This window comes from Neltuma alba, unplaced genomic scaffold, assembly GCF_004799145.2.
Source record: "Neltuma alba isolate B1F8T4 unplaced genomic scaffold, ASM479914v2 tig00013021_pilon, whole genome shotgun sequence".
In the NCBI taxonomy this organism is placed as follows: Eukaryota; Viridiplantae; Streptophyta; class Magnoliopsida; order Fabales; family Fabaceae; genus Neltuma; species Neltuma alba.
Window position 1 is genome coordinate 60,352 of NW_021637368.1, and position 15,223 is coordinate 75,574.

The window sequence follows — 15,223 nt, forward strand, 5'->3', positions numbered from 1 at the left end:
CCGTTAAATGAATGTATATTAAGCATTATAAAGTATTTTTTTGGTATTTTTTAGGATGCTGGATGCATCTTAAAAAAATATTTTGAAGTGTTAAACGTATTACAAAATACTTTGATATTGGAGGAAGTTGGATGCATCACAAAATATTTTAGAATATGGTGTACACCTGACAAAATACTTCTAAATAACCGTATTATTTTATTCTATGATCATGGTCTTGGACATTTTATTTTATGAGTACGATGATTAATTTTAATACTATTATTAGTGACATCTTCATGAAATCAACTTCTCAAGTTATTATATTTCACTTTAATCCTTTCATTTTTTATATTATATTTTATCAGTTATTATTAATGTTAAGTAATATATAATTTATTGATTTTTTATATTTCGTTTTAAAAAATTATATAAAATTTTTACTTTAAAAATTAACATTTTTCTAGATTAATTAATTTCAATATATAATAATATGAAAATTTTTATCAAAAACTTGATTTTAAATTTGATATCTCCTTTTCCCTTACTTTTCTCAGTCTTTTTATTTCACTACTATCGCAATATTATTTTAATACTTCAAATTTATTATTTATGAACTATATTATTATTTTTAACAAAATATAAATAAATTTAAATTATGAAATAAAATATAATATTATTTTTATCCTAAACCCTGAAAAAATAATAGGGAGAATAAGAGAGAAGGATTAATAAGAAGTAATACTTATAGGAAAGGATCATAAGAATTAAAATCATTTAAAAGGACCAAATATTTAAATATAAATTCAAAAATATCATATTGTCCCTATTTAAATCTCCTAGATTTTCTCCTATATTCCCCATATATTTTATTTTTAAAACTAATGAAAAACCTTATTATCATTTGTTTATATTGTGATTTATTATAGGATTTATTGAAATTTTGTATTGACAATATTTTTTTAATTATAATTCAGTATTCTCTAATATTTTCAATTAAAGAAAATTTTAGTTTTTATAAAGAAAATAAAAATTTAATTTTTTACTTGACTAAAAATTTTTTTGCGTGTTTTTTGATTGATTTTTATAAAGGCTGTAAACTTTAAGAAAAATTAAGTTTAATTTAGTAAATTTTATCAATCCGTACTATTTTTAAGAATAAAATATAGAATTAAATATAGAAAAAATGTAGAAGATTTGGATAGGGTTAATATAGTATTTTTAAATTTATATTTAAATATTTGATATTCTTAAATAGTTTTGATTTTTATAATTTTCCCTTATAAATATAATTTTTTATCGGTCATTCTCTCTAATATTCGCGAACTAACATTAAAAATAGGGAAAATCCCAGAAAAAGCCCTTGAAATATGCCAAATCCCAGATTAGGCCCTTAAATTTCGAAAATGACAGATTGGGTCAATGACTCAATCTGTCATTTGTGAAATTCAGGCGAATTGACATTTTTGCCCCTGAGCAAAAGTGAGTAGTTATTCTCTAAACAAATCTAGATAACACTTACACTGTTCTAGTGATTACAAGATTCGTTGTAGTTGATAATAAGGTACCTGACAATAATAAGATACTTGACTATGAAAAAATGAGTAGTTATTCTCTATACAAATCTAGGTAATGCTTATATTGTTCTAGTGATTACAACATTAGTTGTAGTTAATAACAAGACACCTGACTATGAAAAAGTGAATAGTTATTCGCTATACGAATCTAGGTAACACCTAAACTCTTATAGTGATTCCTTGAATCATTGTAGTGAATGAATAAATGAGGGTAAAATTGTCAATTCGCCTGAATTTCACAAATGACAGATTGGGTCAATGACTCATTCTGTCATTTTCGAAATTTAAGGACCCAATCTGGTATTTCCCATATTTCAAGGACTTTTTTTGGGATTTTCCCTTAAAAATAAAGCATTAAAATTTATTATTAAAAAAGGGAAAGGGAAAGGGAAAGGGAAGTATAGGAGGATCCTCTCCCAATGTGCGAAAATAGTACTCGAAGGCTTTATTTCCAAACCCTTGGGCATTGCTTACTGCTAGACGCCGTTGAGCAGGCAGCTCCCTGAGTTCGGAGTTCTGCTGATTCGCTGGACGTCGTTAAGCGTCGGAGTTCACAGCTACCTTTCGTGCTTCTCTCTTCTGCACATCAGGTAGCGATTTCGTGTCTTTTTCTTTTTCTCTCTTCTTGCTCGTTTTTCCTACGCGAATGGTTCCTCCTCGTGGTTCCGGGCGTTTTTTTTTTCCCCCGGGCAAATCGTTCCCTTGGTTATATCTTCTCCTTTCATTTTTTCTCTTGCTATGGTAACTTCATTACGCTTTTGAGTTTGGAGTTATGGTGTGTGTATATATATATCTATATATTCCGTGTGAGGATGCAATTGTGAGCTCTCTTTTTGGCCACCGGTAATTTTAACCTGTGAGTTTGGATTGTAAAAATTGAAACTTTGATTGCTTGAATTTGATTTTGAAATCAAGTGATGGGCGCTTGGCATGAACGAGATTAGATTCCATGACTTGGGATTCTGATGTTTGACTTATAGAACTTTATTTGTAAACTCTGTAATATTCATCTTTTTTTTTTTTTTTTTTATGTATGTGTTGTTGTGAAATTTGAATAAATCTCAGCTGCTGCTGTTGTAGTGGTCTGAAAACTTGTGTTTAAAGTTTTGCTAGTGGTCTCATCTTGCTGTGTTTTTACTTGATATGAAACTTAGGCTTAGACCTTGTTGATTGTATTTTTCTGTTTGTGCATCTCAGTTAGACATAGAAATATGTTCAAAGTCTGGATAATGATTAGTCCTGCTCTGGTTTGGTTTAAGTTGAAGACCAGGACTATGACCATGTGCTAATCTCTTTTGGTATACTGCAATCGTGCCTAAAGTCTTGCTTTCATGTTGGGGGGTGGATGGAAGATTCTCTTTCGGGGGCTAATGCTCTGTTGAAATAGGGTCTAAAATCCTAGTTGTTTAAGTTATTTGTTGAAATTGATTTTTTCACTTTACTTGCAGTTAGAGTTTTGCAATTATATGGTAAGTACTCTGCTTTTATGCTATGTTTTCTTAAACATTGACGCACCTGTTCTAAACTTGTCTCATCTTCTTCATCATGGAAGCATTGTTTTTCCTGCGGATCCAGAAGTCATTCTAATTTTTGAAGAAATATATATAATTAACTTCAATGTTCATGGAAATCACTAAATATATTTCAAATATTGTATTTTCCAATTGTTTCGTTCAAGAATATGAATTCTTGTTAACATATGAATAAGTATCATGCTTTCTGTTATTTTTAATTGGGTTACTCATGTATCATGAAGGTCTTTGGATAATTTTTTTGGACATTTATTGATGCTCAGAATATACAAGTGAAATCAATTAGTCAGAAAAGCCTGATAAACTACCTTATCTTAAATGTGAGGATATTTTCTTGCAAGCTTGTTATTAGTTTGAGTATTGTGGCTTCCTCAATCCAGTTCTCGTTGCATTGCAGTTTTTTTGCTTAAATTTTCCTTTTGCTCATCATTTTTACAGCTAAGCCCATCCTTGAAGACCTTTTACTTCAGTCTGACATTTTGACATCTATAAGACTTCACCTCAACCCAGCAAACTTGTGGACAAGGCCACTTGGCTCTCCAGATAGCAGTGAATTTCCTGCTTGCTGCTTATACTCTTATAGCTGATAACGATGAGGTTGCTGACGCACAATATGCTATCATCTAACATAAAGGGCGTGACAAATGGCTTCCCACTGCGCATTGAGGTAGAGAAGGTGGCGGAAAAGACAGTTGAGATGAATGCTGACTTTCTGAAAAAGATGTTTGAGAAGATACAGTGGAAGGCATTCGTTGATGCGTCTCGTGCCATGGGTTATACTGAACTGCCAGAAGAAGCTGATCCATCCATGCTTGAATCTGATGAGTTTCTCAGTAGGTTTCACCATGCTCTTTTGGAACTTCACCTTGAAGAAGGTGCACTAGTTTGTCCGGAAACTGGACGACGGTTTCCTGTCAATAAGGGAATTCCAAACATGCTTCTTCATGAGGATGAGGTGTGAATTAATTTCTACTAATTAATTAGCTTTGCCCTGTTGTCAATGCATCTGCTTATTCAGTTTTCAATTAGGTGCTACTGAGGGCCTCACTTTGAACCGATAGAAGCATGTTTTTAAGTGTATTTAGAACTTGCTGGAGATGTTAGAAGTTTATGCTTTTTTCCCCTCTACTAAAAGTTCTCTAGCATGTGACATTAGAACAATGACGTTGTGTTATTTTGTGTTCCCATACTTGGGATTAACTAGAATTGAGAAAATTTGGTTCAGTATGATTACAAATTAATGTTTCTATCTCATCCGTGCAGTATCATGAGTAGTGAAGAGAATTACGCATACTACTCCAAATCGTGTTTAATTTAATCTAATCACAATTTCAAAATTGAGTTGGCATCTAAACGAATACAGATCGGTTAGTATTTAAGATGCTCTGGCTCTGCCCATATTATACTGCCTTCCTTGAATGGTAAAACCCCTACTCATATAGAAACGTCTTGTTCATGGATGGTTAATTAATTGACTGTTAAGCTGTTGCAATTCTATCTTCTATGATATTTCATGACTAGATCTAGAGTATGTTTTCTTTGGTCGATTCAATTTGCACAGAAAAATTGAAACTGACCATTTTCATGAAGGGTACGGGAAAATCTAGGAGATATTTTCCTTGTTTGAATTCTGAACATGTCAAAATCAAATAAAGTGAAGATACATTCGTTATTTTCATGCTCGTTTAGTCTTCTATGGTTTCATGAGTTGGTATTTGGCAGGGCAACGTATTTTTCGGCCCTCCTTTTTTCAATAGCAAAAATAAAATGAATGATTATCGTTATTCGAAGCCAATAATCGAATCCAATAAGGTCTTACAAAACAATAAAATGTATTGACATTTTTATTTTATCAGTTTTTTAAAATTACAAATGTTCTTAACATTGTGATCATAAATCAGATATTATTATCCCCAATCTTTAATATAAAAACTATATAATTAATTTCTAAATATTAAAAAATGAGTTAAATTAGTCATTTATAATATATGAATATTGGCTTTTTTGAAATATCTTTGTTAATACTTCTTCTATCTCTTTTTATAAGCAACTTTGGATTCTATCACGTGGATCAAAATGTTATTTAAAGATAATAAATAGGTAAAAATTCAAAGTTCTTTTTCCAAACTACTCTTACTTATGAAAGAAAGAATGCGATGAAAAGAGATGATGGTTTAGAAAATGATATGATAAATATATTGAGTATTAAAATAAGTAATTAATGAGAGTAAATTAGAAAATTTGTTACAAAACTTTAAGATCACTTGCAAATGTTATTTATATTTAGGGACAAGAGAGGAATGATAGTTGTTATTTATAAAAAGAGACAGAAGGAGTAATGTACATTGGAATAAAAACATTTTTAACATTTGTAATCATTATGAGACTATTTTAAAATAAATAAATAAATATGAAAGACAAAATGAATTGATATTTTATGTTTAAGATCAAATTGAATATTCAATTTGTTGAGGTAGTATTAAATTAAATTTATGTGTTGTTTCCTACTATGTACTTTTCACTCATTTCAGCTGTATTTAAAAAACTTCTTACACCTCAGTAGTTATTTATTTTCGAGGCAAATTAAGAGGTATGGTTATGCCGCCAATGACATTTCGCCATTAGTACCCCACTCTGTCACTGCCCCGAGCTCCACCTAATACATTCCGGGGTCGCCTTTATTCTCAATATCGAACCTATTCACTTTCAACAAAAAGGCCAAGACCCACTCGGTGTAAACTTTGAAGGAATCTACATCTTGAGCGAATTTCTTATTCACCATAACCAGGGTTTGCATTTGTTTCCTAAAATAATTTAGTTACACTGCAAAAAAGGAAATTAGATGGGCCCATTAATTCATAAAGAAGAAAAACAAGGGCAAAAACTATACTCTTTTTCTACTGTTTTCTCTCTAATGCTTTCTGGGGATTGGGGGTATCATAATATATAAATCAAAACATCCATCTTGGTGAAGAATGAACAGAAGTTTGCCGGGGTCTGACAGTGTGAGTGTGATCCAAGTTGCTGCGTTTCATGATAGAGGATACAGTGGGGCTAAAATAGTCATTACTCCTCTGAGAAGTTGCTCCTTGTGAATACATTTTCTTCCCATTGATGAAGCTTCTCTGGTTTTCTGGCGTCATCTTGCCCGCTGCCGGATTCCTTTGGTTAGAACCCCATCTATTGTAACCAACACAGCTCTGGCTCCTTCTTACTGACTGAAACTTCCCCTCTCTAGGGCTTGTGTAGTTGCGACTCTCAGCCGTTTCTGCAGAGTACATAGTCTCTTCTTCACTGCTGTATCCGTGGTGCATGTCTAATACTTGCATTGGCGGCGAGGAACTAGATTGAACCTCGCTTTGTGCTCCATTCACAGAACCCGTTGAGGAAACCTCTACACTAGGAGGTCCTGGCCTTTTGTTTCGGTTTTGTTCTCCTTCCAACTGGCTTTCTGATGAAGGTTCCTTGGCACGATGTGGATGTAGTTCTTGTTCTGCATGAGATTGTTGTAAACCTGTAGGTTTAGTAATCCTTGGGGGAAAATTGATATCTAAAAGCTGTACTGGCATATTTTCCTTTCTCCTCAAAGGATTAGAAGTTAATTTAGGTGATTCATATATTTCTGGAGTGGGAATTCCCTGGACATAGGCAGTATTAGGATTTGTGGTCAAACTCTCTTCAACAGTGTTAGCTCCAGCAGCGGCAGAAAAACTTGGTCCTTGATCCTTTGTCTTCGATATATTATTTGATGATGACCCAGTGCCATCATTATTGTCAGCCTCTATTGACTTGAAGACTTGCCGTTGTGTGAAGGAAGTACATGAATGCTCACTCTTCAGGCCAGTGGACATCAACCGAATTATTGGTAATTTTGGTTTGTTAAGCTCATCAAGACTGCCTTCCCAATGCTGGTTTAACCAATCACAAATGACAGGAATCGGTATACCGAACTGCATAGGGAGATCCTTCTTCCACGAGGATGAAGATGATGAAGAAGTTGAAGAGGATTTGGCATTTGGAGATGTGGCTAATTTCATTGGATCACAAATCATAAATGCTAGATTTCCATGTACATCAAACCCAGCAGATCCTGGCCTCCATGCCATCCCATCAGTTGACAGTTTTATAAGATTGTCAGTGGCTATGACTACCTTTCCCTCACCAACAGTGAGCTCTTGTTTATCTGTGTAGCCCAAAAGGTAAACCGCGCTTCCCAGATCCAGATTAACTTTGGAACAGGTCTTCAAGTGGTGAGGGCATTGACCCTGGGCACTTGATTCTCCATCCGCGTCATCTATACCCACTATTGTAAGATCTAATACAGAGCTTGTAATGAAAAACCTGAAACCAGTTGAAACAAGTACCATTTAATGCACTGCTCACAATATGATCACTTAAAGGGTAGCACAAGTCATAGTGCCTAAGTCAGATCCCTCTTTCTTCATTCAGTCATCCACAATAAGAGAGCAAAGTATTGTAGTAATATTTTAATTTCGCCAATTAAGAAACAGTCTCAAGAATTTGCAACCAATTTTCCCCTTAATTTCATTTGAACGGGCAATGCTGCATGAACTTAAATGCGTTAAGTTAGATCAGAACCAATGAACCAACATGGTATGTACAAATGGAAGCCTGATGATACTTGAGTTCTGTATTACAAGGAAGCATCTTTACAAGCTTCCCAGCTTCAATTTTCCACAGATAACACAGATGATCACAGAGCCATTTTGACTATTTTCAACCAAGCATCTATGGTAGAGTGCAGAGCATGTAACTGTTTTTCCCTCTTTAATGACAATAGCTAGAAGACTAACTTGAAAGTGAGAGAAGAAAACAAAATTCAGTAGACATTAACTTATAATGGGGGCCAAAAAGGAAAACAGAGTTCTTCATCAATAATAATAGTGAGAATCTCCCTAGATTTCTCAATAGACAGAAAATTGGGCACGTCCTGCTGTTAAAGATGGTCAAAACTCAAATTTTATCCATGTCCAGAAGACGACAAAAAGGTGGTTGCCACATGCGAACAATCACTATTATGATAAATTGGTGAGGTTCCAATTATTGGAGCTTGCCTCTCTTCTCTGCACTGGTTTTCAAGAACTGCAATATACCCACTTCAGTTTAAACAAAAAGTTTATCAACAGATCATTTCATGGCAAGATTTAAGAGTTAATATATTTTACACTGATCGTTCATTCAATTATTAAAAAAATATCTGGACGAAAAAATTATGACTTTAAAAAAGTAAAGTAATACTTCCAGCTTTAGAGAACATCCTCATATTCGGATTTGTTCTAATTGCAATCTACAGGTGTTTGGTACACTAGTACGTTAAACTATATGACATCTCAGATGCCGTGGTATAAAATAACATTGCTTTCAAGATGGCCGTGTCAGGTATAACAATTGAAAATTACATCATCTTTTCATGATTGTCATGAAAAGAAAGATTAATGGAAAGACATTTCTTATTGATTCCAATTCAATAAATATTTGAAGAAATGAGTTTACAATGGTAAATTTTGAGCTGCTACTGTTGCTATCTCCAGAAAAAGGAAAAAAGGTCACATAATTGTCATGCCTCAATGATTGCCAACAACGGATAGGTGGAAGGGGCAAATTGACTAACTTTTAATATAGGGTGATACTTAACCAATAAATCTCAACATTTTAGCCTTTGATGATGAAATGCTAATTTATATTCTAATATGTGCAAGTCAATTTATTGTAGACAAGAACTTATGCAGTAATTCCTTCCTTAGAAAACAGAAGGAGAACACGGGAGTTTTCTTTGATCTCACAGTGCAAGCCTATCATGTGCAAGCAATGCCACAAAAGATTAAAAGGCATGGAAGTCAAAGATGCTTGCTGCATTAATCAAAGCCAGCATCTTTCAACTTCGACTAACTTCAAAAGACATGAACTAGAGAATGAAGCCAGAACTAAGAATGTCTCTTGAAATATCAAGCGAACAAATTTCTGACAGGAACTTATTAGACGGTGTAACCCATAATTATGAGTCTTAGTTAATGTTTAGACTTTCTGAACAATAGCAGGTAATAGGAATTCATTTTCCATGGATGATTTATGGTGATCTATGCCAATGTTATAGCTACGTTTTATATATGAATTATCAGCAAGTCTAGCCAGTTATCTAAAATCCTTCACAGCCCATGCTCTCAAGTGTTTTTTTTTTTTGGACCATCATACTCTCAAGTTGTTACTTGTTAGTTCTATAATATCATACATCTTACTGGCAAAACGGGTACGTTATTAATAGCTTGCTATAGCTTGTAGCTCCCTACTAAGGCTCTGGGCACCATGATACTTGATCGGCACTGTAATTTAATTTAGCTTGTGGCTTATAAGAGTTATTTTTTGCAGCTGAAGCTTGTGACATGGATAAATATGGCCAAACAAAATAAAAAGATATAGATAAATAAACTAATTGCAGAGATTCTGCAAAGGCTGCCACTGGAAATTTCCTTTGTGGTTGATCTTGGACCCAGTTGCCCTTTTGGTTCACTGTCCAAGCTAATTATAAAACCGCCATTTATAAATTAACGAATAGCCATTTATCATAAGAGATGCCACACTCGAATAGACGCTACCATCTAAAGTCCAACTTTAACACTTCATTTAACTGATAAGAGACAGAGAACTGTAACTAAGAGGCAGGAGAAACCAACAAGTAATACTAAAGAACCCTGTAACATCACCCCAAAAAAAAAAAAAAAAATCCTAAAAGGGTAAATGCCTCCAACATTCATAGGGAAAACACATATATAAGTGATATCTTACCCATGAGGTTTCCCTCCCAACGATACATAAACTGTCGATTCCAATCCATTGCTTTTCTTTTTCCATAGATCATTTTCAACAATTCGAAAGCCAATGTGACTTAAAAGAAAAACCTGAGATGGGTACCTGTGAGGAACAAGAGTTGAAGCGACGCCGTTTTGGAGGCGGATCTCGGAGCTCTCAGCGGCAGCAACGGAGGGAAGATTAGCATGAGTAGTCAAAAGCAAGTTGCGGTGGATCAAGAAGCCGGCACCGGAGATCCCATTAGCGGCGGTGGAGATAGTGGCCATGGCCTGGGCTTTACCGGAGAAAATGGCGGCCTTCATTCTCTCGGACTTGCCCACGCCTTTGCAGAAACACCATGACTCCCTAAGGCCACCCATTTTTGCTTAAATTTGGAGGGTCGAAGAGGTTGGATCTAACAAATGTAGCTTCTGGCTTCCAACACAAGGAGGTATCTGGCAAGAATCTGCATTATTCTTTCTGAGGAATTCAAATGTCTGTGTGAGAGACAGTGGGGAACAAGATGGTCGTGAAATGAGTAAAGAGTGGGATAATATTAGCTGGACTGGAAGAGAGAGGGGGACGAAGGAGAGAGAAACAAATAAAATTGACCTTTTTATTCTTTTTTTTTTTCTTTTTGTTTATTGGTAACTAAACGATAATTTTATTAGTCACTAAATAAAACGATCTAATAAAAATTATGATTAGGAAGCTACTTTTATTAGTACATTTTTTGCCAATAACTAAATAAAACGATCAAATAAAAATTATGATTAGGTACTTAATAAAGAACTTGTTTAAAAGAATTTAATTGTTCTACAAATTAGTACTTTTATTATAATTTTGAATTAGTTCTAATTTCAGCGGTTTAAGTTTAGAAAAAATCGCCCATAAATTATTTTTTGAGAATTAAATGTACCATAATACCTCAATTTGAGTACATGTATTTTTTTATATTTAATAGTTTTAAAACACAAAAACTTATTAAATATCATTACATAATTGAACAAGTTGTTGATATATACTCTAAAACCTCAAAAAGGGAAATCATTGATCTAATAAAAAAAATCATTAGATAATTAGTTTTTCAAATAAGTATAAATGGGCAATTTTTCTTAAATTTATTAATTTTTTTAATGTTAAACATTAAAATGAGAAAATTGTTGGAATTTTTTTATTCAAAATTTTGTTATTTAAAGGTACCTAAAGTTTGTTTAAAAATCCAAATCTTTGGATGAGTCAATGAGGCCATCTTCTATTAATTTCAGTTATTCGTAACATAGGAAACAAAACTAAAAATATGTTAAATTTAATGAAAAAGGAATTGTCCTGGGAGCAGTTGGAGTGAAAATGAGAGAACACTGAGCAAGAACTAAAGAAAGCAATAATTAAAAAAGTGTTTGGTAATCTCTAAATTATAATTTTAAAAATATTTTTTATAAAACGAGACAAATTTTTTTATACATTTATTTTGAAAATCATAAAACCACTTTTAAAATGATATCACCCCCTAAATCCGCAGGCTCACGACAGCGATCTCGCTCATCGCTCTTATTCTCGCCGTCCCCTCCACCAGATATAGAGCGGAAGCCACGCACGGCACTCGTTCCTGTAATTTTCTTCTCTTTCTCTAGCAGCTCTGTGTCTGTCTGCTCTTAATCTCACTGCGTATCAGCCTGTGTTTGTTTCATTTTGGCGGGTCGGTGATATAAACTGGATGCTTGCCGTTTCGGGATTCGGGGATTTTAGGCTTTTTGCTTGTGACCAAAAGGACCGAAGACAACACGATTGATTGTTTACTTAGAATATTGATTTTGATTCCTCCTGCTTATTCTCCTGTGTTTGGATTTTTATACCTTTCACTACTCATTAGGATTCTTGTGTGCTGCATTTCGCGTCTTCTGATTTTGTGTGTATGTGTTTTTATTAACTTATCCGTGGATACATGGGCAACTTTTGAACCCTTTGCGTGAATTCGAGAAAAATAAAATAACAGAACAGAGTCTGGACGGGATATGCCGTCCTCGGTGCAAAATCATTGAAAAATTAACAATTAGTTTTTTTTTAAAAAAAATCCCAATTGATCTAGTCTTCTCTTTGGTTTGAGATTGATCTCTGCCGAGGAACGACGACACCCACCGTTGCCAACCTTCGTTCACGACACCGACGAAAATTCTATCGGTGGCTTGCGATTCCGTTGAAGTATTCGTTTATGGGATTGATGCGTCATCTGGGGCTTGTAAAATCTAGTGAGATTGGTCTCTCCATGTAGATTTGGTTGCCAGGGTTGCGATTTGCAAATATTTCATGGTTTTCTTGCTAAAATCTCGCTAGTTCGTGGCTTGGAATTTTACTTTGCTGTACTACGATGCTGACCAGTATATTTTAATGTTAATGATTACATTTGCACTCTGTTTGTGGATTTTACTGCTCAGTGCTCTGCTTCTTTCTAGTTAGAGTTGCAGTGGGAGTTGGAAAATATATCTATAGTTCAATGGCTCGTGCATCAAATTCATCTTCGTTTTCTAGTTGCCTGGGAAGTAGCCTTGCTCGTGATTTATGCATTTACCGTGTATTATGACTGATATAGCTTAGAAAGTGCAGAGTTTAGGTAATTAGGATGCATGTTGAATGCATATTCTTTTTCATTCTGACGTTTGTAGATTGTAAATATAATGCATGTCTGAATTCAGAACCTATAATGATGACGTAGTTAATTATAACATTTTTTTTGTTAAGCTATAGTTCTTATTGAACTATGGTGTTGTAATAAAGAGCTGAAATTATTTCACCCAAAAAAAAAAGAGAGCTGAAATTATCCTCCTTAGGAATTGTAGTATGAAAATTTGAATAATTCCCCATTCAATTGGACATAAAGTTGTGTAACAATACATTTGGAGTGTCTCAAACCCTTGCTTATATGAATCATTTACAATGATGTATACTGTCAAGAAAGTTGCAACCTGAATATTCAAGAAAATATGCATTAACTATATAAACAAATATGTTAACCTCAAAATGAAAGGTTTTTTGTATCCCTAATATGCATATGCAGATTGTGTTTGCTGTTGGCTAAAAAAAGTCTAGTTGCTAGTTCGATTTATTAATTATCCTTCTACTTACAATTTTCATTTATTTATTTTCCTGGCAAGGTGTTTTGATAATTTGATGTTGATGTCTTGATGTCATTTTTGTATTTGTGCTCTGCCTGTCTCAATTGCCTTTACTTGTTTGTGGCTTCTTTTGTGGACATAAATACTTCAATGAGCAGTTTTAAATTTCTGGGTTGAATGGAAGCTTATGACAAGCTTGACCCAAATTTCTTGTTTTGCAGATACGTTGATTTAAGATGCTTCAGCATCAAATTGTGCAATCCCCAGCACGACTGGGCCTCACAAATGCTAATTCACCTTCCATTCAAAACCCTACACCTCCCAAGCTTCCTCCATCCCACTCCCATCACCCTCAACCCCACCATCAACACACTTCCAATGCTCCTTCCCCTGCACTCCTCTCTCTTCTCCCTCCCCTCCCTAGAGCTCAAGCTCTTCTTCTCCAAATGGCTTCTTTGGCTTCCAAGCTCTTTGAAGTATCTCCCAATAGATCCCTTTGGGTTACTGCCTTCCGTGGATCCGTCCCCACTTTCCTTTCTTCGCAAACCCAACCACAGTCTTCTACCTCTTTAGAGTCTTCTCTTTCCTCCACCAAGGAAATTCTTTCACTTTTCACAGCTCTTCAAACCCAAATCTTTGAAGCTGTTGCAGAGCTCCAAGAAATTCTTGATCTGCAAGATGTTAAGCAGAATGTTGGTCGAGAAATTCATGCCAAAGATGCAGGGATGCTTGCATTTGCCAACAAACTCAAAGATGCTGAGCGAGTTCTTGACATTCTTGTTGATGATTATTCTGATTATCGCCGGCCTAAGCGATTGAAATCAGGAGAGAGCAATGACGATGATTCTTTGAACTCAACAACTGTTTCATCTCACCTAAAGCTATCTGATATACTATCCTGTGCCCATAGGATAAGTTACACAACTTTTGCATCACCAGAATTTGGAGCTGGGCAAGCTCCTCTTCGTGGTGCACTTCCCCCTGCACCTCAAGAGGAGCAAATGCGAGCATCGCAGCTGTATAATTTTGCTGACCTTGATGTTGGATTGCCTAAAGTGGTTGAAACTAAGGAGAAAACGATTGAGCCTATCATTGAGCCTCCACCTCCTCAGCCTGTGGAGACGAATCCACTTGCCAATTTGTCTGCAATTCAAGGATTGCTTCCTCCAAATTTTACAGTTCCAACTGGTTGGAAGCCTGGAATGCCTGTGGAATTGCCTGTTGATTTGCCAATTAAGCCCCCTCCTGGCTGGAAACCCGGGGATCCTGTGCCGTTGCCACCTATGAACTCCCTTAATGTACCAGTGTTCAATGAACAACAAGTACGCCCGCATGTTCCTCTACACAAGCCGCCTGAAGTTATTCAGGTGCAGCCTGTGAATTTGGATCTGGGAGGGAGTGATAGTAGTGATTATAGCAGTGATGAAGCTAGCTCTGATGATGAAGATTGACAATTATACGAGGGTGATGGTTTTCAAGTTAATAATGGAAGCATAAGACAGTTATTCAAAACTATTTACCTTACTGAATGAATCCCCAACTTATCGTTTCCCTTGAGATTTGATACAGTCATTGCTACTAATTTCATGTCATGTGTCCAATTGTAAATGATTGTCTGCTGAAGCTGGTAATTCTTGGACACTTGAGTCATTCATGTTGCTGTTACATAGTTGTTTCATGTCACATAGATGTTCTAGAATTGCAATTAATATTCCTTTGTGGAGGAAAGCATCTATGTTGTCTCGTTTATGTTTTGCTGGCTCGCATTGTGTTATGATCATTAGTGTCTGCTTCAGTTTGCCATTTATCCATGGAGGAATGAATTTATTGAATCGTCGAGGGAAACAAGTGCATGTTGTTACATATGCACACACATCGATATTGACTTGTTTTCCTCCAGGTTATACATCCATCAAAATTTCCGTCAGAATTATTGGAAGTTTTTGGTGGGTTTCACTTTCGCAGAGAAACACAAAGCAGCACAGAAATAATGGAGATTTCACTTTAATAGACGTTAGGATGTCTGATTGGAGTCAACGTTGTTCATGGATGTAAGAGATTTTTGACCCGTTTATTTTAAATATATCTTGTCTTTAATATAAAAGTTAGGTCTTTAATATAGGAGCTAGTAGACCCGTTTGAATACATTAAAAAAGTTTGTTTATTTAGTTATTTGTAATAATTAGGAGTTTTTTCTAAAATATTTTTGCTAATC

At 34.9% G+C, this 15,223-nt stretch overlaps 3 protein-coding genes across 4 annotated transcripts; 2 read left to right on the forward strand and 1 right to left on the reverse strand.

Moving 5' to 3' along the window:
* The first annotated feature begins 2,009 nt into the window (after positions 1-2,009).
* On the forward strand, positions 2,010-4,340 carry LOC114733607 (multifunctional methyltransferase subunit TRM112 homolog A). Its single transcript, XM_028921086.1, has 2 exons — positions 2,010-2,146; positions 3,527-4,340. The coding sequence occupies exon 2, from the start codon at positions 3,681-3,683 to the stop codon at positions 4,047-4,049; it is 369 nt and encodes a 122-aa protein (XP_028776919.1). The 5' UTR covers positions 2,010-2,146; positions 3,527-3,680; the 3' UTR covers positions 4,050-4,340.
* A 1,597-nt stretch (positions 4,341-5,937) lies between these two features.
* Positions 5,938-10,448, reverse strand: LOC114733609 (uncharacterized). Its single transcript, XM_028921091.1, has 2 exons — positions 10,019-10,448; positions 5,938-7,429 (listed from the first exon to the last, which is right to left on the reverse strand). Exons 1-2 carry the CDS (start codon positions 10,273-10,275, stop codon positions 6,040-6,042), a joined length of 1,647 nt encoding a protein of 548 aa, XP_028776924.1. The 5' UTR covers positions 10,276-10,448; the 3' UTR covers positions 5,938-6,039.
* Positions 10,449-11,412: 964 nt separating this feature from the next.
* LOC114733619 (mediator of RNA polymerase II transcription subunit 4-like) lies at positions 11,413-14,762 on the forward strand. 2 transcript variants are annotated; one of them, XM_028921108.1, is made up of 2 exons: positions 11,413-11,506; positions 13,230-14,762. In XM_028921108.1, the coding sequence occupies exon 2, from the start codon at positions 13,245-13,247 to the stop codon at positions 14,457-14,459; it is 1,215 nt and encodes a 404-aa protein (XP_028776941.1). In that variant the 5' UTR covers positions 11,413-11,506; positions 13,230-13,244; the 3' UTR covers positions 14,460-14,762. The 2 variants fall into 2 exon arrangements, with proteins under 2 accessions (XP_028776941.1, XP_028776942.1); XM_028921109.1 differs by lacking the exon at positions 11,413-11,506 and adding an exon at positions 11,601-12,144.
* The last annotated feature ends 461 nt before the right edge of the window (positions 14,763-15,223 follow it).

Excerpts from the sequence above, each read along its gene's own strand:
- LOC114733607 (XM_028921086.1), top strand. The coding sequence starts at position 3,681 with ATGAGGTTGCTGACGCACAATATGCTATCATCTAACATAAAGGGCGTG.
- LOC114733609 (XM_028921091.1), bottom strand. The coding sequence starts at position 10,275 with ATGGGTGGCCTTAGGGAGTCATGGTGTTTCTGCAAAGGCGTGGGCAAG. Across the intron at positions 7,430-10,018 it reads TCAACTCTTGTTCCTCACAG|GTTTTTCATTACAAGCTCTG; the intron begins GTACCCATCTCA and ends AACTGGTTTCAG.
- LOC114733619 (XM_028921108.1), top strand. The coding sequence starts at position 13,245 with ATGCTTCAGCATCAAATTGTGCAATCCCCAGCACGACTGGGCCTCACA.